At 36.7% G+C, this 23,535-nt stretch overlaps 1 protein-coding gene across 2 annotated transcripts; it reads right to left on the bottom strand.

The window, feature by feature from the left end:
• Positions 1-2,292: 2,292 nt before the first annotated feature.
• Positions 2,293-12,961, bottom strand: LOC764822. Of its 2 annotated transcripts, none has more exons than XM_011666883.2 (5): positions 12,622-12,961; positions 7,704-8,003; positions 6,822-7,044; positions 5,498-5,658; positions 2,293-3,412 (listed from the first exon to the last, which is right to left on the bottom strand). In XM_011666883.2, the coding sequence occupies exons 1-5, from the start codon at positions 12,740-12,742 to the stop codon at positions 3,189-3,191; spliced, it is 1,029 nt and encodes a 342-aa protein (XP_011665185.2). In that variant the 5' UTR covers positions 12,743-12,961; the 3' UTR covers positions 2,293-3,188. The 2 variants fall into 2 exon arrangements, with proteins under 2 accessions (XP_011665185.2, XP_001201346.3); XM_001201346.4 differs by having other exon boundaries at positions 3,312-3,412; positions 5,494-5,658; positions 12,622-12,959.
• Positions 12,962-23,535: the final 10,574 nt, after the last annotated feature.

Below are 23,535 nucleotides of genomic sequence, written 5' to 3' on the forward strand. Positions count from 1 at the left end.
GCAAGAAGATCAAAACAAGCAAGTTGAGAGAAAAATATTTTTGAATCAGATTTCAGTAGGGCAAGATGGGACACAAGCCCCCCCACACCTCCCTCCCCCTCCCTCCCCTCCCCCCCCACCAATCCTTAATATCCAAATGACGACTAAGAAAGGATTGGGGGCGTGGCCGCGTGAGGCGTCCCCGCTCTTTCTTGGTCTCCCTCCGGGAATATATTGGTGCTTGCTGTTATGATGATAATAATTAATTATGTAGGGTACGCACTCTATTTTATGGGGGGTTATATTATCATCGTTTTTATTAATTAATCAATCAATTTATTAGAACACCGCGACGAAGAACAGATCAATTTTCTCGGTTGATTTTTATCTTTAAAAACTTTTTAAAACCATACTGGATGTTTGTGAATATTTAACCACGTTAAATGTATTATATTATTGAATGTTGAATTTTATATCTGATGTCAAAATTACTGTTCTGTTGGAAATCAAAAATGAAACGGAAACTGAACAGACTGAAGTGGGTGATTGTATGATCTTCATTTTAATGTTGTTTTGCTTCTAGAATAGTCCTTGTAAAATTATTTAGTGTTTCCTGATGTGTTATAAGATGTTTGTATTTCATATTTTTATGATCGTAAATAAAACCAAACCAAATTCCCATCTCTCTCTCTCTCTCTCTCTCTCTCTCTCTCTCTCTATCTCTCTCCCTTCATAATCCTTTTCCTCGATCACTCTGCCTCACTTTACTCTATAAAACTCTCACTGATTCTTTCCTCTCACTCTTCCTCTTATTCTATAGTCTCCTCTCTGTTCACTCTCACTGTCTCTTTCTCACCAATTAACTCTCTCGGTCAACTCTCTCTTTCTTTATCTAACTCGGCCGTCCCCCTCTCAGTGTTCCTATCTCCCTGTCCTTCCTCCATTCTCTTCTCTTTCAAAATAGCTGCCATACATTTTCTTTACGGTACGAACATACACAAAATTAAAGCAAAAGAGTTGCACATATTGTTGTTTTTTTTCCCTTCTCTTTCTTGTAAAAAATTAATTATAACCGGTATTATAATTGTAAAATTTAAATGCTTAGTTATGGAAAAATAAATATATAAAAAATGAACAATTAATGTAATAAACCATTTGAATTGATAACCAATCCAATTGGCGAAATGAGACGGCCATCGCAGCCATTGGGCGATGGAAGAACTTAATTTAATTTAATTTAATTTAGGAACTTTACATTATTCTTGATCTATAAGGAGACACATACCAACGAACTACTACTACTACTACTTCTGCTACTACTACTACTACTACTACTACTACTACTACTACTACTACTACTACTGCAGTTGATGTTGTTTCTGCCGTTACTACTATTAATATATATTATTATATTATATTACAGCTTAATGACACATTATTTTGTGCCATGAATCAAATCGAATCACTGTATTCTAAGACGGTCAACATTACCATTCTCTAATGTGTCTCTATCACTATACCAACTTGTACTGACGTTGGCTACTACTAGCCTAACACTAGACTAGTACTACAACTCTACTGCAGCACATTAAGCCGTTGCCATAAACATTGCTTATAACAGTACTGATCTAGAGGAAATCATAGATTTTCTTTTATATTCTAATGGAGAAAAAATGTGTAGGTAGGGAGAGGATCGATATTGATAGTAGTAGGCTATAAGTAAAATGGTTTTATTATAGAACAACTGCAAAATGGTAGCCCGAGAGCTAAATTACAAACTACATTGCAAGTTTTACAAGCTCAGTTTTAAAAAGCATTTCAACAAAACTTAGATATAGACAAGTACAAAATAATACACAGTAAAATAAATTATAACTTATTACATATTCCATACTTGCAAACAAATTGATGATACAAATAGAATAGATTCGTCATTATTAATATTTTTGTAATCATTGTTAAGTGAGGAATATTTATATTTTAAATAGAAATTGAAGCTGATTAATTAAGTTTATGCCAAGTAAATACTGAAGATTTGTTTGATTTCGAACCGTAATAAAATACAAATTGAATGCCTATTCATAATATAGTATATAGAGAACAAATTTCACATGTAAAATAATGCAATAATTATCATTTTATTTTTTAAAGATAGGACCCTATTATGTAGAAACGTTCATTTACATTTTAGTACCATACTATTTGCCACTTACGTGTTTTTTTATTGTAAAATTGATTATAAAAAAGGATTTTCTATCTGAATGCTTTTCAATCATCATAATTATACCTTCCAGAATTATATTATTCATTCTCTGACAGACTAAATAGCATGTGTTTGGAGCCAGAAGTGCGTTAAGTCTATCTTAAAAGATAATGCATTAATGGTATAACGTAATTCCCTTTTAGCTCCAAACAGACAATAGCCTAAATTAAATCTCCTCTTTCAAATGAATACAAACATTTTCAAAAATTATGTTATACTCCTTCCTGAATTTTTTCTTTATTTTTCTCTCTAAAAGGTACTGATCAATACACAATCATACAAATATTTCGTATACTAAGTAAGTAAGAAAAGTACGAACACCAATATGGTGCATGTCTTCATAATTATATTGTTATAATAACGGTGAACGTATAAACTCGTCCAGCCATGAGGCTGATCGCTTGTTTGTTCATTTGTTTTTTGCAGGAAGAATTTTACCCCAATATCTTTGAGGATGTACAAGCGAATTAACACGATCGCAAAGATTTTCAAGAAATCAGCAAACGGGAAATTACAATACCCTATTGTACTAACCAGCGGCGTAGCGTGGGGGCACAGGGGCACCCATATTAAGTGATTAAAAAATAAAAGAAATGAGGGGCGAGAAAGGAATAGTGAGAAGGGGAAGGGCGAGAAGAGAAGACGTCTAGACCGCCTCCCGCATCCTCATAATAAAATCAACAATATAGATAGAAGTAGTAGGAGTAGTGGCCTTGTGAATTTTCATTTCATTTTCCGAGTAAGACAGGGGTGCCCCCCCCCCGGTCGTGCCAGCGCCCCTCAATGGATGTAATTACGCTACGCCATTGGTACTATCCATGGAAACGTTCATTATGAAACGGTTCATTGTAGTATTCGCACAAGGTGATGAACGAGGCCATTGAAACCTCTAATATGATGACTTTTTGAAGATCTTTTCGATCGTATTCAATACTTTACAAACCTATCAAGCAGTCATGTCGAATTTAGGTTTATGATATTCACAATGTGCCTTGACTTTAGATGATATTAGCCGTCGCATGTACACAATTACGACGATGACGACGAGGGCGACGACGACACCGAGTACACACAGTATGACGATGCCTAATGTTTTCCAGGACGACGAGGACGAGCCTTCTCTGGTAGATGCGTAGGCATCATTCGATTCGCAATTGTTGTCGGAGTCTCCTATGTATAGAACAAGGCAAGGAAGGGGTCGCTTTAAACTTAAGTATTTAGAATATTATGCTCGGGATCGTCCCAGAAAACCGGCAGCCTACGAGACCGACATTAACAAAATGTTCACTAGACCGATATCCTAACTGACTGACAGCCCTCGAGACCGATATTGATTAAAGGTTCATTAGACCGATATCCTAACTCAGGCGCGTACGCAGGATTTTTTCAAAGGGGGGGGGGGGGGGGGGGGTTTAACATTTTCAAATCGGGCCGATAATTTCGCACGACTCAGCCAGCCGCTGAATAAGCGGGGGGGGGGGGGGGGGGGGGGGGGGGGGGGGTAAGAGGACCCTTTTTTTTTTTTGGTCTCGAAATTTGAAAAATTGACATTTTGCTCCCTTGGGGAGGGGGGGGGGGGGGTAAGGTCACCTTTTTTAGGTCAGCCATGGGAATAATTTTTTTTTAATTTTTTTTTTTATTTTTTATTTTTAAATTAAATTATTATTATTTTTTGTTTAAACCCAAAGGGGGGGGGGGGGTTTAGGGGGGTTTATACACATAAAAATACCAAAGGGGGGGGGGGGGTTAACCCCCCAAACACCCCCTGCGTACACGCCTGTCCTAACTGACTGACAGCCCACAAGGCCGATATTGATTAAAAGTTACTGATAGTCCTCGAGACCAATATTGATTTAAAGGTTCATTGATAGCCTAACTGACTGACAGTCCTCGAGACCGACATTGATTAAAGGTTCATAGCCTAACTGACTGACAGCCCATGAGACCGATATTGATTAAAGGTTCATTAGACCGATGGCCTATATATAACCGACTGACAGCCCTGCACGAGACCGATATTGATTAAAGGTTCATTGGACCGATAGCCTAACTGACTGACAGCCCTGCACGAGACCGATATTGATTAAAGGTTCATTGGACCGATAGCCTAACTGACTGACAGCCCTGCACGAGACCGATATTGATTAAAGGTTCATTGGACCGATAGCCTAACTGACTGACAGCCCTGCACGAGACCGATATTGATTAAAGGTTCATTGGACCGATAGCCTAACTGACTGACAGCCCACGAGACCGATATTGATTAAAGGTTCATTAGACCGATAGCCTAACTGACTGACAGCCCACGAGAACGATATTGATTAAAGGTTCATTAGACCGATAGCCTAAAGCTATGGTCACAAATCAGAGCAGCGACCGACCGATCAGTAGCCTGCTCGGTCGCTGCTGGAATTAGGCATCGCCCAGCGATTAGGTCGGTGCCCGGGCGGCGACCGCCCAGGCACCGAGCGTATTTTGGGCGGCGAGTGAAAAGTGAGCAGGCGCCGCCCAAATTTTAACTCCGCGCTAAAACTTCAGCGGCGACCGAGCGATGCCCTAAAAACGAGCGGTGCCTGGACGGCAGCCGCTCGGTGGCTGGGCAGCCGCCGGGCAGAATTGGTTAAAAACTCGCCGCTCGGCCGCCGAGCAGTCTACTTTTGGGTAATGTGACCATAGCATAACTGACTGACAGCCCTGCACGAGACCGATATTGATTAAAGGTTCATTGGACCGATAGCCTAACTGACTGACAGCCCACGAGACCGATATTGATTAAAGGTTCATTAGACCGATAGCCTAACTGACTGACGGTAATTTTTTTTTCAATAGTGAGTGCTTTATTTCTTGTTGTACAACGGCCCAGAGGGAAAGAGAGAGAAAAAACTCAGTGGACATACTTTCACTGTAAGCTGAAAGCTAGCTACAGGCGAGAAAAGGAAAGGAAAAGGTAAGTCGGCAGTTGCTACACAGGTGGTTGAAAGGAGAAGAAAAGAAGAGCAAAAGATGGTGGGAAGATTGGAGAGAAGCCAGAAGAAAAGTGGCTAAAAAAAAAAAACCCACATAATTTGGATAAATTAAGTGCCTTACATAGAACTACAAGCCTAAATCAAGACCGCCAACACAGTGCATCAGTGCATGCCTTCACCAGTGCATCAGTCAGAAAAGTTGCAGTGCGGTGAAGTGGACAACGAGGGCGACATTCTTTGAAGCAGTGCGTATCGTGATTGCGTGCACTATTTTCGAAAACTTACCAACCAATGTTTTCGTTTGGAATAGGGGAACTAGGCGGTTGCAAGTGAAAATTGGTTACGGAGTTCATCCTGCTGGTAGAGACGTGTAGTTCATATCTAACGAAGGTCTCGTGCGATGCGTTGAAAATTTGAAGTTCGGACATCATGTAGCCGGGCCTCACGTTACTGAAATGTATGATGAAAAAGACAACAAATTATAGCAATGTACCATGATGAAGTGTTATTTGTCAGTGCACGGACATACATTGTGTACCCTTGTTTGTTTTATTTTATTTGTTTGTTAATGTTTGGTTGCTTCAAAGAAGATATATTTTCTTTGGGTTGTTAAACTTGGTTCGATCGCCTAACTAAGTTAGATATCGGATTTTCAATTTAAATCTCGCAAAAAGGGCGATCCAACATTTTTAACAAATTGCCTTGAAAGAAATCAAACAAAATGATTAGAAAAACAGGATGGGGAATTTCCAAAAAATGTCGACAAATAAATTATTACCCTCCCCCACCCCCTATTTTTATTGGCTAACGCCTAGAATATGTAAGCCGTCCGTTCCCCCGTACTTTTGAATAGCCGACAATGTGATCCTTAGCACCTCATTGGCCCCTCCCCACAATGGTACTGACATGCTCCAAGCACTGGCGTGCTGATGGGGAGGGGGGGGGGGGGGGGGGCTGGGGGCAGTTGCCCCCCCCCAATCAAATTCATATGTAGTTCACTTCTAATTCGATATCAGTAATTTACAAATGTTGCTGACATGGCAAGAGTTTTACCTGAGCTTCACGGAATCCGGGGGCTCCGCCCCTGGACCCCACAAGGGCCCTAAGGCGGGCCCCTGGATCGAGCCCTGAATGCTCATCTGACCGTAATAAAAATGCGTAAAACCCCTGAGATTCATGTTTTATAAAATGATGTTTTATAACATGATTTTACTAATGACCGGTCATAAGTATTTGCTAATGACTGGTCCGATAGTGAAACTACATGTTATGCAAAATAAATGCCTGGTCACGTATAAACGCTCTCAACCAATCATTATTTTGATAAGAACCCGCTTCGTCATATCATAAACCTCAATGATTATTTGGTCATTCGGGTTAAATTAATATTGTGTTCATGCAGTCTCTTCTGGTTCCGGGTCTCGGTCTAGTTGATGTGGATGAGGTATGATATCTCAGTCAAACGAACGAAACCGAAACCAGGTCGACAACAGACCGAAAAGTACCCGGGATAGAATGGAAAAGAAATGGTTGGTTTGGAGTCGGGCTGGAGTAGATTATAGATATGCCGCGGTGTGCATGGTGTATTTTACTGGTGTATAAGCCGCACATACTTTTCTTTATTGGCATGAATGACCGTCCCGTTCAGATCTACATAGTCTGGGAGGTCCCATTCTCCGGGTGTGACTTCCATTAGCCAATACGAGTAGCTGTTGGCCATAACATCCTCACCCACATAGATCTCACAACGGAAGGTGACATTTGACCCGAGCTCTGCCGTGTGATTGGCGCAAAGATCCCCGGCGACAACAATGGGCGGAGCTGGGGGCGGAGTAGCTGTAAGAGTTAACAGAATGAATGTGATACTATACAAATCGTAACAATTATGAAAATTACAATGACGATGATGATGATGATGATGATGATAGTGATACTAATAGCTGATATGTTGTTAAGATGATGATGATAATAATAATAATAATAATAATAATAATAATAATTATTATTATTATGAATATCATTTTCCTTATCATCATCATCAGTAAGTAACTACTATGTATCATTACAATTCTACAATATGATCATTATCTTAACAATAAGGATCTTTGAATAAAATTATACATAATATCGGCCGCGTCATACCAAAAGACGTTAAAAGATGGGAGTTGTTGCTATCTTGTTTGGCGTTCAACAATAAGGGATAGAGCAACGTCGATCTGACGCTGCTCAGTGGCTGCCGGGCTCACGATCAATTGGGCAAAAAGAATTTCCGTTTTGGTTTAATAAAATTTGGAGTGGACTATTAGGCTATTATTATTATTATTATTATTATTAAACAAGGATACTTTCAATTAAAATTATGGACTTAATCGTATGGCAGATTAAGTCAATCCAAAATGAAGTAGAAATACATAATACCTCTTTCTCCTGGTGCAAAATAAAATGAAATTATCAAAGGGGGGGGGGGGGGGGCGAAACGGGAACTCTTTTCATACCTTTCACTCTCAGGGTGATGTTTCTGGAAATCACTGTTCCATTTGCACCCGTCACTTCACACGTGTACACGCCCGCCGCCTCAAGCCCCACCCTCCGGAACATGAGCGTCGAATTACAAACGCCCTGTGCCACGCCCATATCCACAGACCACGCCCACGGGAAGGGAAGGCCGTCCTTCAGCCATCGCATGGAGCAGAAGTTCTGCGGGTAGCATACGAGGTCTTTGTAGGTGCCCTGTTTGGAATGCTCTAGCCGGGTATATCTGCCAAACTCGAAACCAACCAATCCGATATCTGTACCTATAATTGAAAAGAAGTGAAAGAAAAAGGGGAGGAGATATAGAAAAAACAAGAAAGCGATAGAGAGAGGGGAGCAAAGAGGGAAGAGAGAGAGAAATGTGTGATTATTGATCACCAATGTGTGGCACTTCAACAAGTTCAACGTGAGTATTAATTTTAATTTCCTTTCTGATACACAGTCACATACGCTTCAAACGTTATCCTATTCGATCGAATACAAGGCAAACCGAGAGATAATAGAATCGAAAGACGTTTTTAGATTCAATACGTATAGTGAGAGAGAAATAGCAAATGAAACAGATGAATAGGCCTACGTGTCATTGTTTTTCTTTAGTTTTCGTTTTGCTTTGAACGTGTATAAAAATGAACATCGTTAACATAAAAAAGAAAAGTATTTTAAATACTTCAAGGAGTTTGTGGAAACAAATTAATGTCAAAGAAGACAGGACAAAACATAAGGAAATGGACTCCAATTAACATCTCTGTAATTTGAAAATATCTATCGTTTTGGTGATCTTTGCATTCATAAAAAAATCCTGTTTTGAGGCAGAACTTAAGCAAGGAAAAATCCCTGTAAATGTTCCATGATGGTATTCGATCGAAACGTTGTAAAATAATTTCAATCTTTTTGAGACGAATTTCTGCAACGGCAACCAACAGTCTTTTTTTTCTTCAATTAATTTCATTTATAATTATAACGTTATACCATCCCTCTAGATTCGAACACCCAGCAAGTAATTTAATATGGCGCAGAAAACGGGTTTATTGAAATTTGATAAGATCCTTGTGAATAAGACAAAGTGCCTCTTTATTCCGATTTCCTATGAAAATAAAGGTACTTATATTTCACTAGCGTTAAGACATTCTTAATATTTAGATAGAGAACTATTACACCAAATCAATGCAAAGTGCGTAACCCTATATAGTTTTTTTCAAATTAGTGTGAATGCATGCAAGGAAACGTTAGGGTATTTATTTGTTCTTTATCTTCTCTTTGCGGAAACACTTAGATTTACGTGCTGTCCTGCGTGAGTGTTAATAGGGACTTTTAGATTTGCGTGGACTGATACGTGTGACATACATTCAAGGCAGTGCATTAAAAGGACGTCGATCGTAGCAATCCCCATTGTCTTCGTGCGAATCTAAAAGTCCCTATTAAGAAACTTTCACGTTCAGTTCTAAAACAAATACATAACAATTTTTAAACATCCTCCAATTTGGAAATGCTGGATACGGGCAAGCCACATGCTAACATCAATTATTCACGTGCTTGTCTTCCTGTTATCAAAAATATGACTACAAGAATAAATGATTAATAAACAAACACAAATAAGTTTGAAAAGGTTATGTTGTACAATGTAGAGAGGATTTTAAACAGTTTGCGTTTTTTACGTGACAGTGACTCAAAAACATCCTTACATTATGATACATCCCCACAGGACTTGAGGTTGTAATTTGTTTTCTTTCTGAGAATTGTTTAGTTTAGTCAAACGAATCATTAAAACAAAAAATCAATCATCTACATCTCATGTTTACATAGAAAAGCATATTTTCACAAGAGGTTTAAAGTGACCTCTGTTAAGGGAAACATAATTTAGACGATTTACATACATCACCAAAATAAAAAGTAGGATAGGATAAATAGGAATTACAACATACAAAATTCTCGGCAAACAGCAATATGTGAGTGAATTCTAAGATCATGCAAACTCATATCAAAGGTGAAGGGGCACATTCATCCCGTGCCCCCTTCAAACCCGATTGACTAAATATAAAGTATACCATCCCCATAACAATTCCCCTCATATAAACATATAGTTTTAAACAGACAAACAAAAATACATATAACTTTTATTGCTATTTAGTATCTATTTTCTTGCTTTTCAGATAGTTTGCGGTATTGTACCCCTTTTTTTTTAAATCACGGATCCGCTCCTACACTAGCATACATTTTGTTTTCTTTGAAGACTGACCACTAGTTAGTAATATTTAAGGCCGGGATTTTCCCTTGGTACCGCGATTGACCGATACTGCCATAAAATTATCCAGATTTCAAGGAACACTTTACACTAAGTACATATCCAGTTTTAATCAAACAGATCGATACTGCCTTATCTAACCGGGGTTTATTTTATCTTATAATACTCCTTGCTGGTGTCAGTTATCTTTGTTCCCTCTTTTATATCTTTATTATTTGTTTGCTTCTTCTCTATCGTTGCTTTTCTTCCTTCTTTCACCTACATATTCGACCTGTTTTAGTCTTGATCTGTATCTTCTACTGGTTTTCGAGTTTAAAGATTAAAATATCTATAACATCAGTATGATTGCATGTTTAGAGCATGGACTTACTAAGACAAAAGTATTTTTAGATGTGAAACAATAGCAAACTGCAAATAATTTATGTCATATAACATCTCTCCCCCGCCCTCTCTGACTCTACATAGTCTGACAGAATATTTGAATCTAAAAAGAAAACGATTTCTGTTACTTCTTTATATTGTAAGTGCAACCATTGGGAAGTAGTGTTGGAGAATGAGTAAAACGAAACTGAAACCCAATAATAAAAACGAAAATAATTCTTACTCACAGACAGAGTGAAGAGACAATTTTATAGTTTGTTTTTTTGTCTCTTCACTCTTCACTCTGTCTTTGCATACAAAGTTATTACGTGTTCTATATCATAGAACACGTAATAACTTTGTATGCGTTTTAGTGGTTTGAGTCTTAATTTCTTTTTTAATTGGAAATATTTTAATATCACAAAGAAAAAAAATCTGTGTTTTTTTTCTTCATGATCAATAATTTTACGCTTATAAGCTTTTATTAATGGCATTTTCGATCAAACATTGTTTAAAGTTTATGCAAACATGCAATAGGCCTACTTGAAATTTGGATAAACTTAATTTTGATCGGGAATGATTTCCCATGTATTACGTTGGGGATTTTGTGTGGAAGATTTTGCTTTGTCTTAAACTCAAGTGGTCTCCCTTTTATGATGAAAAAGGGGTTGAAAGGGGATTTTCCCTATAATTGTAAGGGCACCTGCAGTGAGAGAGAGAGAGAGAGAGAGAGAGAGAGAGAATGAACTCCCTCTTTAGCGCTCTCTCTCTCTATTCTTCACCATAGCCAATGTTTTTAGTATTGTGCAAACAGTATTCACAGCCATACTTTTAACATTGCCATCTTTTTAAACTAATAGCCTAAATCATATTTTCAAGATTTGAAAGAAAAAATGAACCAAACATAGAATAAATGGTATTTTTTTGCTCATATTTCACGGAAATGTTTTGGGATATATGACTATTGAAATCCAAATAATGCTGTCTATCATGTCTGTTTCATAATGGATTAGATCACTCATTTACTTTGAGTTTACTCAATAATATATATATATATACTGTATTTTATATATATATATATATATATATATATATATATACACTGTCGCTCATAAGTTGGAATTTTTTTTAAACCTCAATTTATGGAATTATATTGACAATGATTTATTCCTAATAGATCTAGATAATAGTATGCATTCTCAGATTTTATGTAATAATAATTTGCCAGTGTTTTTTTTTTTGCGTGACTGCTAAAGCATGTGTATGCTATTATGCTTATCAACTAGGGGACCTACGCCCTTAAGTCATAAATGACAGTAATGAGGATTAATGCCCCACTAAAGGGCACTAATATAGCACATCGACACGTTTTTTTAAATCCTGGGGCCTCACAGTTGCGAGGCCATTGCTTTGCCACCGAACCATGACTGTACGCAGCGGGGGCTAGGGTAGGGGGCAGTTCCCACAAATAAAACAAAAAACAATGAAAAAGCAATAAGTTTTCAATAATTCATTGAATTTCCCTCTGGTCCCCAACATAAAGAATCTTCTGTGTGCCCATGCCTTGAGCCATAATGCATGGTCCAAAGATGAATAAATAACTCATTATCCACATTTATAATTATCAGGAAAAAAAATCTTTGATATTTACAATAGCGTAAACAGGGTTAAAAAGATGTTTCAAGAATATGAAGAACATTCTTTAAAAAATATGTGTTTAAAACGATCGAAAATCATCCTAAGGCAATTTCAAGAGCTTTATTCATTCCCTGTTGAAATGTGCGAGAATGTCAATGAAGTATTACGTAATCCGGACATGATTTCTCTAAGCAATACAATAGGGTATTCAAATATTCCTTAAGTTGATTTTTGTTCTCCAAAGTCTTCTTTAAAATTTACAAACTTGTGAATTCTAATATCAGGGCTTGGTTGATGGCTCGGTAACTCTAGAAATTAGTATTACTTTGGCCACAAAGCAACCGTGACAATAACGAGTAATTAATTCACAAGCTTTCTGTTATTTGTCATCATTAAATATATATCATAAATTATATATATCACATATATATCGATATTGGTGGTAGTAATATTGATGAGTAATTTGAGATGTTTCATGACGATTTTTTCCAATGCTAAAACTAACCATTTTCACAGTTCGGTTTATCAATGACAGCGGGCGGTGATGATAATTATTGATGGTGGTAATTTTAAGGAGTAATACAAAATAATTTTGGCCTAATTTGCAATGTTTTAGGACCAATTAACGATGATTAACTTACCATTTTCACAACTCAGTTTATCAGGGGGGCAGGGCGTTTCCCAGAGAGAAGATGATATTGGTGCAGACGATACGCACCCGAGAAGAAAGGCAGCAAAATAGAGAGAATAAAACATCTTCATACCGCGTTGTTAATATCGATGAGTTTTTGCTTGGGCTGTGTCTCTCAATATCCCTGTAGAGATAAATTAACTGGTACAGGATCTACAGTTGAAACAAAATCAGAAAGCCTCAGATTCTTTTTTTCTTAAATCAAGTTTTCACCAATTTATTGTTGCAGGCGAGAAGAACCGAGGAAGAGATATTGCGTTGTGATAAACATGCGTATATATGGGTTTTTACCCGGAAGTTGAAATCAACATGTATCATATTTCGTCGTGGGCGAAAATAGAAAAAATGTTATCAGTTGAGTTCCGTAAAACTTGTAGAATAAAAAATGTGCAATACCATGGTGAAAGTGTATAGCGCCGGTATCCGCCTCCGACGAGCGCTCAGTTAAATTTTGAATATTTAAAATATTTATCTCCATGGGATACACAGCTACCTTTGACATTATGGGGGCATCTACCCCTTCCCTGAATTCCAGGTCCAAAGGTCGACCGCTCTTTGGCGAGGGGAATCGGACAGAGGACATAGGTATGGTGGTGGGGGGGGGGGGGGGGGGGTGCCCGGGGCGAGGGGTACACTGTAAAGTCCAGGGTGTAGAAATTCTTACACCAGTATGGTATTGAATTTTTTGACACCATTGGTGTTGATTATAAAGGTGCGTTGTCTCAGTGGTGTTATTATTTTTTTTTACACCGGTCAGATTTAAGCATGCATTAATAATTACTGGGTGTTAAGTAACATGGTGTAGTTTTATGCTCGGTTTTGAAAGTATCATCACGTGATTTCGTTTAAGGTGGTTGATTGGTCGAATAAGTTTTCACAAAGTTTACGCGCGCTTAATGATTACTTTACACGTGTTCACAGAAAAATACATTTATCATGATTTGTTAAGCAAATTATGACAATGCACATCAATTTTGTGATTTGTATTTTCCTTGGGCAATTATTGACCAAAAGATTATTTGTCCGATCTTGTTACAATTACATTAACATTTTAGCAATAGATATATTGATTATATGATTACTAACCAAGAAACAACATGCATGTTTATTATATATTCGTGTAACAGCCTGTACCAGATAGTGCGTTTTTAATGTTATATTTTTATAATAGTTTGTATTTTATTTGATAATTTCTGGACCTCTAGGAAGAACAGAGCCATTTTAATAATGGCTCTAAATAGAGCTTTCCAGTCGTTTTTTAATTCTTGATTTGTATTATTTGTAAATTGTATAGTATGTATTGAATTTTTATGCGGAAAATAAAACCAAACCAAACCAAATTTAAAAGTTAATCTTGAATTTAATCCAAAATATGATGGAGTTCATTTCATTTCATTTTTATTTTTTCATTTCCAACAAAATACAATACATAATAACGAATACAATGTAAAATGTATACAAAACATAGTTACATTGGTAATAAACAAATCTTAATAATAATTTATACATTTTAGGAAGACAAAAAAATGAATTTTAAAACTTAATTGCATTTATATTTTGAGAAAATGGAGAGGTCCACTGAAAAGCAAAGCTTGTAAATTGTGGACCCCTCAGATAATAATGAGTGTGAACAAAATATTGAATACATAATCAATTAAAGAAGAATAGTGGCCAACAGAGAACATTTATTAAAACACGTAATGACTGTAAATAAGAAGACGTAACAAATTACATGACGAAGAAAGAACAGAAAAAAAGAAGAAGAAAAAAAAAAGGGGGGGGGGAAGGAACAAAAATGCGGGCTGCGTTTGGAGGGAAGGAGAGTGAGAGAAAAGGAAAGTTGTAGAGATCGAGCATAGGGAGCGCACAAAATCCTTGAGATAGCTGAAACAAGAGAGCAAGAACATGATGGCAAGTAGTTTTTTGTTTTGAGATGGGCTGAAGAAAAGAGGGAAAGAAAATGTTAATGCAATGGAGATTAGAATATACCTATTGTTGGACAGTCAAACGATTCGCATTTCAACTTAATCTATGATTCCATTTTTACATATTTCCGGTCATGCGTGCAACCAAACTTTAGGGTCATTCTTTTATTTTCTTCTTTTTTTTAAACAGGAAATTACACGCTCGTTTATGAAAAGTTAAACCGCTTTCGAAAGTAAGTACTTTCTCTTTAAGCCCAGGATATGATTGCCATAGTCATTTTCTTTTCAAGGTTATGTATTTAGAGAGTACACGCAACATTTCCAAAATGACTGCAATGATTAACCCGTGAAAGGTACATTCAGCTTGGTTTGAGCCCCCCCCCCCCTCTCCCCTACCCACCGAGCCCCCGAATCCGACCCATTTCACCCGATCTATCCCATGTGCCGTTGGGGAATTACACTCTCCCTCTACATCCACCCATGATAATGCGTAGCATTCGTATTAGGTGGTAGCACTGAGTATGTTCCAAATAAATTTGTAATCAATTATTTCACACTGTCTCGCATATTTGAACGAAGGGCAAGGGTTTGGGGCTCATTACAGACTTTCAACGATAGAAAAATTGCAGCCACATTTTTTGGAAATCATTTGCCTTAAAAGATATGAGGATTAAATTTTAAACACAAAATGACAAGTATCTGTCCATTCAAGAAAGAGGACATAATTAATCAAGAAAAGAAAAGGGCAGAAAAAGAAAAGGAAAACTATCAAAAACTACCAAAACTGAAGAAAAATTCTCTTCAAGAAGAAAAATGTGAATCTAATTTACAATTTTAAATCATCTGCACTAATCGAATTGCGATATTTTAAGGTGTGTGTGTGTGTGTACATAGTTGATCAAGTTCACATGAAGATGACGTCAAAACCTTCATGACGTAGTATTCGTTCACAGGTTGTTTCCTTGACGTCCGACAGGATTGTCCGCCTACGATCATTACGAGGGGGACGTCCCTTTTCGATCTCTCTCTCTCTCTCTCTCTGTTTCTCTGTCTCTGTCTGTCTGTCTGTCTCTCTCTTTCTCTCTGTCCTATCTCCCTTTCTCACTCACACTCTCTCTCTCTCTCTCTCTCTCTCTCTCTCTCTCTCTCTCTCTCCTGTCTCTCTGTTTCTGTCTGTTTCTCTTTGTCTCGATCTGTCTCCGAATCTCTCTCTCTCTCTCTCTCTCTGTGTTTCTCTCTGTTTCTCTCTGTCTCGATCTGTCTCCCAATATCTCTCTCTCTCTCTCTCTCTCTCTCTCTCTCTCTCTCATTTCATTTATTTTATTTCATTTTAATTACCAAAAAATACAATGATGACTTGTGCAGGGCATTGACTTTTTTTTTTTATTAACCAAACTCTGTACCTTTCGCATTTTGTAATTCTGTATCTCTCTTTGATTTTCCTGGTATCTTACCACGTTTGACACTTGAATGGGAAATACGAAGAGAAAAGGACAGACAGAAAGAGTTAAAGGAAGAAAGGAACAACAGATTATTTCACACTTTAGTCTCACAGCTGCTGAGTGATGACTGTTTTATGTACATTGATAATTGAAGAAATTTCATTGTGAAAAACGGATATAATTATGTATAACATAAATGGTGCTTCTACTACTGCAACTGCTACTTCTACAACATCAACAGCTACTACTATTTCTACTACTGCTGCTGCTGCTACTACTTCTACTACTACTGCTGCTACTACTACTGCTACTAATACTACTAATTCGGGTCATATCCCACATTCTTGCACCCTTTTTTAAGCGAAATGGAGAAATCAAGAGATATACTATGACTCCATTTCCTTTTTTTATTGAAGGGTTGGGCAGGTCTAATTGGTTTGTCATTCATTGTTTACCATGGTGATTCGAAAGACGAGATTATGTTTTAAAGAGTAAATATAATAAAACAACTAGATTGGCGGGAGTGTAGGAGTAAATATGAAACTGAAACAAAAACATTTAATCGTGTCAGTGCCGTCATAATAATATTATTATAAACATAATTGTTTGTATAAAGCGAATTGCCTTGGTTTTGCTATTAAGGGAAGCAACAATACAAGTCTTTATTTATCAAGTCATCTGTTGAGTGTTCTGAGTTCCCCTTTTTCTTATCTATCTTGTTTCCTGATTCCCATTTTCGATTTCGATTTCGTTTCGAGTTTTTTTTTGGGGTGGTATAGCTTCCACCTGCTTCTCTCTCTCTCTCTCCCCCCCCCCCCCCCCCCCTCTCCTCCTCCTTCTCTCTCCTTCTCTCTCTCTCTGACTCTGCCTCTCTCTCTCTGACTCTTCATCCCTTTTATAGATTTGTATTTTTGTCACCATTTTATACGGCATTTTCCACTTACGAGTTTTTTTTTTTTGGGGGGGGGGGGGGGGGGGGGGGGGGGCTCTGTCGACAATTTGATCAAATACAGCAACCCCATTAAAATGATATGGCTATGCCTAAACCCTTACAACCACACGTTGTATCAGTATAATGAACGTCTATAATCATTTTAATGTCTTTAATCTCAACCAAATTTGATACACTACTTTTTCACTGCAAGAAGATTGCAACATTATCGAGAAATCGAATTACAGGAAAATTCAATTCCCTTTTTACAAACATTATTTTGTAATAATCATTTGATTCTACTGTTCGAACATTCAATAGTAATTGATGGAGAAGGCTATTAAAATGGCCGGAGGGTATAGTTCTCGAAAGTCTTTCGTTTATGTTCTTCTATATTCAACAGATCAAAATGTTCTTGAAATAATGTCCTTTCCATTCCCGTCTAGTTATGGCGATTAACAGTTAATCTAGTTAAAGATAAAGTTGAGTTCTGGTCATGCGATTGCATTGTGAAAGAAAAGGTGTGGAATGGATGAGAAAAAGTTGATCATATAGCATGTAAGTATTGGTGTGTATTGCAAGTTTCTGGAGTCATCAAAATCATAATAAATTTGGCCCAGTTTTGGTAAAGTAACAAGCACTGTACACAGAAAGATGTATATGAGACGACACAAATAGTGTCGGGTCAACTTTCCTTGATTTCCTTTTCTTTCTATGCTCTTTACTCAGCCAGTATACATTTTCTACCAAAATTGTTTGGCAACTGAAATTTATTTGTAATCTTGAACATCAGTGTAAGTTTTGTTTGATTCTGTGAGAATTTATTTTTTTTTTTTTTTTAACCAGAACTCAAGTTTATTTTTAACAGAGTTGATGATATAGTCTCAAAGTCATATACATGTCATATCTGTCAAAACAGGACTTTGATCAAATTGTAGGGAATCAAAGCTTAGGATGAGTTGGGGAACCCCTCCCACACCGACCCTTGTTGGTAGATGCAGTGTATTATCTCTAAACGGATTCTAATCACATTTTCACCGGTCAAAACATCTGACCCCTCCAAAGAGGGAGAGAGAGAGAGAGAGAGAGAGAGAGAGATGGGGGGGGGGGGAGATATGTTACACTGGGGCATACGACAACAGTCCAAAACAAAAACATAACATTATTTTTGGCCAATACAATATGCAAAAAAAAAACGATATGTGAAAGTTCGTTAATACGAAATCGAACGGAGAGGAATTTTCATAGAAACTATATCTATCAATTCTGAGTATTAGATTAACTATCTAAGTGGATATGATTAACAGTTACAAAGCCGATATTGAGGATGTGATTCGGTTTAGCATCGTAAATGATTTATTCAAATTACGAAGGGGGAAATTATTGAGCCTTCTTCAAAGAATTAGTTTGCTATTTTGTATACTAAAGGAAGATCTGCATTTCTGGGGAAAAGGAGAGAATATTGTTTTCATGCAAAGCGTCACCACAGCAGTATTGAGTTTCCTTGATTGATTTATAAATGGCAGAGATGCTGGTAAGGTATTATGTTTCAAGTTTCGAGTTCAGCTCAAATTGATTTCCACAATCCGTTTTAGATGTAGATTTGTAAAAATCTCTTCATTTGAATAAGGGCGAGATGAAAAAAATTGCATAAGGAAGATAATTATTTTAAAATATGAATGAAGGAGGGAAAGAGGGGGTAGGAAGGCATGGCGAGTGTGGAAGAGAGGGAGGAAGGGATGGATAGAGAGAGAGAGAGAGAGAGAGAGAGAGAGAGAGAGAGAGAGGGGGAGAGAGGGGGGGGGGGGGAGAGGGAGAGAGATTCACTTTCCGTTTTACACATTTTTAGTTAAAACGTCCACGATTGAAAATGATGTCAGTATTAATTAGGGTAAAAAACAATGAGGGATAATCGAAACGACTGCAAATCACATGATGTGCACATTATCAAAGAACTCACAAACCCTAAACCACAACAATATACTTTGACACTACAAATTAAAAGCATGTGTTAAAAATAGGCACCGAACCCTGAATCGAGGGATTAGAAACGAAAATGCATGATCACCAGCGTGGGCGGATAATAATTATTATACGCATAATCTACCCACACAATGGTTGCAACATAATGACGAAGATGAGTTAAGAACTCGTTGCGGATACAGTATCGAAAATAATATCGCTACTAGTGACATTCGTTTGTCTCGCAATGTATGGTCAACAAGGGATCTAAAAGATCGCGACGTTTCGTGCACCGCTGCAACATTTCGTCAGGTGATAACAAATATTGTAAGCAAACGTGTTTTCTTTTAGATCCCTTGTTGACCATATATTGCGAGACAAACGAATGTCACTAGCGATATTATTTTCAACACGTGCTTTGTTGATAAAGTGATAATCATTTTACAAATATTCGTTTGCTTGTCAGATACCTTTTGCTTTTGTGTCCTCTCACCCTTTTCACAGAATCAAGGATCCGCCCTGAATGGCAATACAAAAATGACCACATTGTTGAGTGGAGTGAGAAGTACAATGCCCCCCCCCCAACAAAAAAACATTACCCAGTGACGCCCCTGATCACGGTAATCTCTGATTTTTAAAAAAAAATATAAAATCAACTCATGAGTATTAAAGGGCGATTACGTGTAATGTGTCCCGCATATATATATATATATGACGTTTATTCCGCGTTTATCCTTACATAATTTTATCTCCGTTGGTGTAACTTTATAATTATCTAAGACTTTGAGTACGCATGATATCGCAACAATGGGGTAATTTCCGGGGATGTTCACAAACACTTCGATGTCGCAGATTTGAAAGCATTTTGAAAGCATAGGGTATTCTTTTCTTCTTCTTAAGAGCAATTAATTTCCCGAAAGAGTGTCATGTATTTCAAAAGGGAACTTCCGAATCATGAGAGATCAGGCAAACTTCGCGAAAATAGTCGATAAAACTCAAACCATGGACCTATACTAAGAAGAGTTATATTATGAGCACATAATAGAAGGATACTTATTTTGTTGAAAATGTTCTTGGAAGTCCGCAAATTGAGTGTCATTTTCGACTCCGCTAAAAGTCATACGTTACCCTTTTGAATATTTCACCCGGAAGTGATAGTGCATTCTAAGAAACAAACACAAATTACATTGTACTAACGGTGATACGACAATTTTTTTAAAGAAAATAGAAATCCGGATCGAAAGACGTTATTTGACAGGAACAGTTTAGAAAACGTCAACTCGTCGATAAAGAAAATACATATTTTCACATTCTGAATTCACATCATAGGCCTTTCCAAGTATATTGCCATTAAAATGAATTTTAAATTAATGGGGCAAAAGTGTTTCACTTTAGATCAATTTCATTACTTATTAAGTTTTGTGTAAAAATAATTATCATTCCTACAATGACTATTATGTAATCTTATTAAAGTATGATCGATTTCTATGGGATATACATGTACAATAGAGCATTGATGTTTCCCCTTAAGTTGAATTGTTGAAAGTCTACGCTATCATGATTGTCTAGACCATATTTATGACTTTGAAAAAAGGCACACTAAATAGAAAGAAGGGCTTTACGAGAATGGATATTAAAGGGCAGGTTTTACGGGGAAAAGTGAGGATAAAAGATGATATGGTGTTTATAGATAGTTGGTCACTAACGGCAAGGTTCATGCATTCACCTCCCCTTTTAACATCAGGGATGGAAAGAGATTTAAAAGCTAGATCCTATATAATTATGGTGTAGCGGCATGTAACCAGAACAGTACGACAAGTCTGAAGTTGAAGACTATCAGGCCAAATAGGAATTATTCATGAATTAGTTCCACAAAGGGTATAGTTACTGCTCATTGGTCAGGAGATACACTATCTACCATAGCAACAATTTGTCTATGACAAGTATAACAAAAAAAAAGAGTCTTTTTGGTCATTCACACCTAGCCAGCCTACAGGTACATAGTAACATTTGTTTTAAATGCTTATAATTGATTTGTAATGTTTTGTTGGAAACATGAATAAATTTGAATTGAATTGAATTGAACAACGACCCTGTTTGATAAGACTTGGGGCATGTATGCAAATTAAATTCCAAGTATACTAATTCTGAGCAGTATAATGTTGTGCCAATTAAGCACCAATCCTGCTTGCATGAGAACGGAAGAAGAAAGTTTTACTTTCAAGAAGTTGTTCATACCGTTTGGATCGCAAAGTCCTTACTTACATTTATTATGAAAAATAACATCTTTTTACTATAGCATTAATGTTAACATAGTTTTTCAAAATACAACCTATGATATTTCCCTGATGGAATTTCAAATTCCAGGATCATTATTTTTCAACCTTTTCCCGGTAGGATGCGAACGTTCATGTGGTTGGACGAGCAAGACAGTGTGCCCCTGTAAAATGGCGACTGGCTGGAATGCTCCCCAGGGAGTGGAAAATGTGCACACATTGTGTGCGGGTAAGCCTGAATCCAATGACCGGGGTAATAATATATCTGTAAAGCGCTTAGGCACATCGTTGGATCGGTGTATTGAGCGCTATATAAAAAAAAACGGATTATTATTATTATTATTATTAAAACTTTGCTTGCAATTAATGACAGCACTACTTGTAGCTACTTGCGCCCTCTATATAGCAAAAAATGCCTAAGCGGTACCATTGGTCCCCTTATGTTAATCGAGAGCCGATTTGATGAGATAACCCCCTGTTAGTGACCAGCAGGGAGGTATTATCCCTCCTGGCCAAAGTAGTGCAGATAGTGCGTGTCAGTCATCCAGTATATATCCTGTTTGGACACTAAACTAAATATATAAGAGAACAACTACTTTCACTTCCGGCTAATGAGATTCCCAGATTTTCCCTGATTGAGTGATCTTTATAAAATGACACTTCTCTGGAAAAGGGGAATTAATTTTCCTGTGTATCGTTTCACTAATTAAAGTGTCATAAGTACAAGTTTCCTGAAATCTCTGTAATAAAGTTGTATCACTGTGGGAAAAATTGGTGGATAAGATTAACACTGGCACTGATCACAGTTATAATCTGACTCTGACAAAATTTAATTATTTGTTTGAGATACAGTCAAGGGACAAACACACTTCTTGTATAAATTTTCTCTGTTTATGTTTAAAATATTACATTTACTCCTGTAGGTTTCAGGGAAAAGAACTAATTTTCGAAGCTTTTGTTTCAATGGTAAAGTTAAAAAAAAAACAGAATATAAACTTGCCCAAAAGAAAAACAAGTTACATGTCCATTTTAAGAAATGGTCCATCAAGTGAAATTTTGTAGTAGTTTTGCAAAGCTCTGTTGTTCTTAACATCTTCATTGACTTTTTGTAATGTAAACTTGCCCCCTGGGAAAGTATGTATGTGCGTGTACATGGGTGCATGAGCGGGTGCCTGTTTAGAAGTTTTAAGATGATATAATATATTATATTGTTGCTTTTACTCTGTTAATTTTTCAGAAATAACAATAAAAACAGTTTCCTAAAATCCTATTGAAACAGGTGTTAGATTTAATACATGCGATTCAATAGGTTCTAAGTGAACCTGTAGCCATGATGTTTTATTTTGTTAAATATATAGAGCGGTAGTGGTAAAATTGCAGTTCAAGGGTTTTGGGTGCGAAATATCCATTCAATATTGTTTAAATATTGCCTTCAGAGGTTTAGATGGCAATACTTCAACCAAAATTCGCAAAAAAGCAGAAATATATGCCCAAATGTTCAATGTTGAAGAGCATTCGCAATATCTACCCAGGCCGGATCGATATGATAATAGGCGGTTTCCTGGCAAACTTTGTATCATCACATTTTAGTAAAAACATATTCTTTCGCATGATTGGTAATAAAAGCTTCTATTTCATTTTTTAAGAGGGGGGCTTTTCCAAAACTGTTCTATACCTTTAAATGCTGCCCACTGAATGCTATAGGATAGCTCTGAACTTGACTATGGCATCACAAAGAAAATCTGAATTTTAGAATCAAAGTGACAGTAGCATACCTGCCAACCTTTCACAGCAGAAATGAGTTGAATTAGAATTTTATTTAATTCCAATAAAAGCATAAATCAGAAATACAGAATACATGGAATCAAGGATACCATAATTTACCATTGTAATATTATTTTACGATACTATCTTAAAAGATAGATAAATATAAAACGAAATAAATGTATTCTTAAAAAATCCAAATTGAGAGATATAACACGTGCCGTAAAGTAATTTGGCGACAATAGTCAAATCACTGACTAATCGCCAATAACTCAAAACACAACAACAACATTGATTTTAATTTGTAAGTGACATATACACCACAAAATAAAACCTCTAAAGAGCATTCACAACTAATCATAAAACATCCAGATAAGTATATAAGCTTTACAAAGCTGATCCTTTTATTAATCTATAAAATTCTACAGGGTTTTTTAAATTACAATTCTACAAGGTTTTTTAAATTACAATTCTAAAAAGTAGTCACAAATATTTTTAAAAATGCATTAGAAGCTTTACAAAATATAAACTATTGATTAAAGAAAATTTACGTTTTATTGCACA

The sequence above is a fragment of the Strongylocentrotus purpuratus genome, unplaced genomic scaffold, assembly GCF_000002235.5.
Source record: "Strongylocentrotus purpuratus isolate Spur 01 unplaced genomic scaffold, Spur_5.0 spur5_scaffold_12, whole genome shotgun sequence".
NCBI classification, from domain to species: domain Eukaryota; kingdom Metazoa; phylum Echinodermata; class Echinoidea; order Camarodonta; family Strongylocentrotidae; genus Strongylocentrotus; species Strongylocentrotus purpuratus.

Bases quoted from the DNA above. Each gene is read 5' to 3' on its own strand.
- LOC764822 (XM_011666883.2), bottom strand. From the start codon at position 12,742: ATGAAGATGTTTTATTCTCTCTATTTTGCTGCCTTTCTTCTCGGGTGC. The intron at 5,659-6,821 runs GTATGTGCGGCT...CATACATTTCAG, and splicing joins ATTCATGCCAATAAAGAAAA to TAACGTGAGGCCCGGCTACA. The intron at 3,413-5,497 runs GTTGGTAAGTTT...TTCTATACATAG, and splicing joins TATTCCAAACGAAAACATTG to GAGACTCCGACAACAATTGC.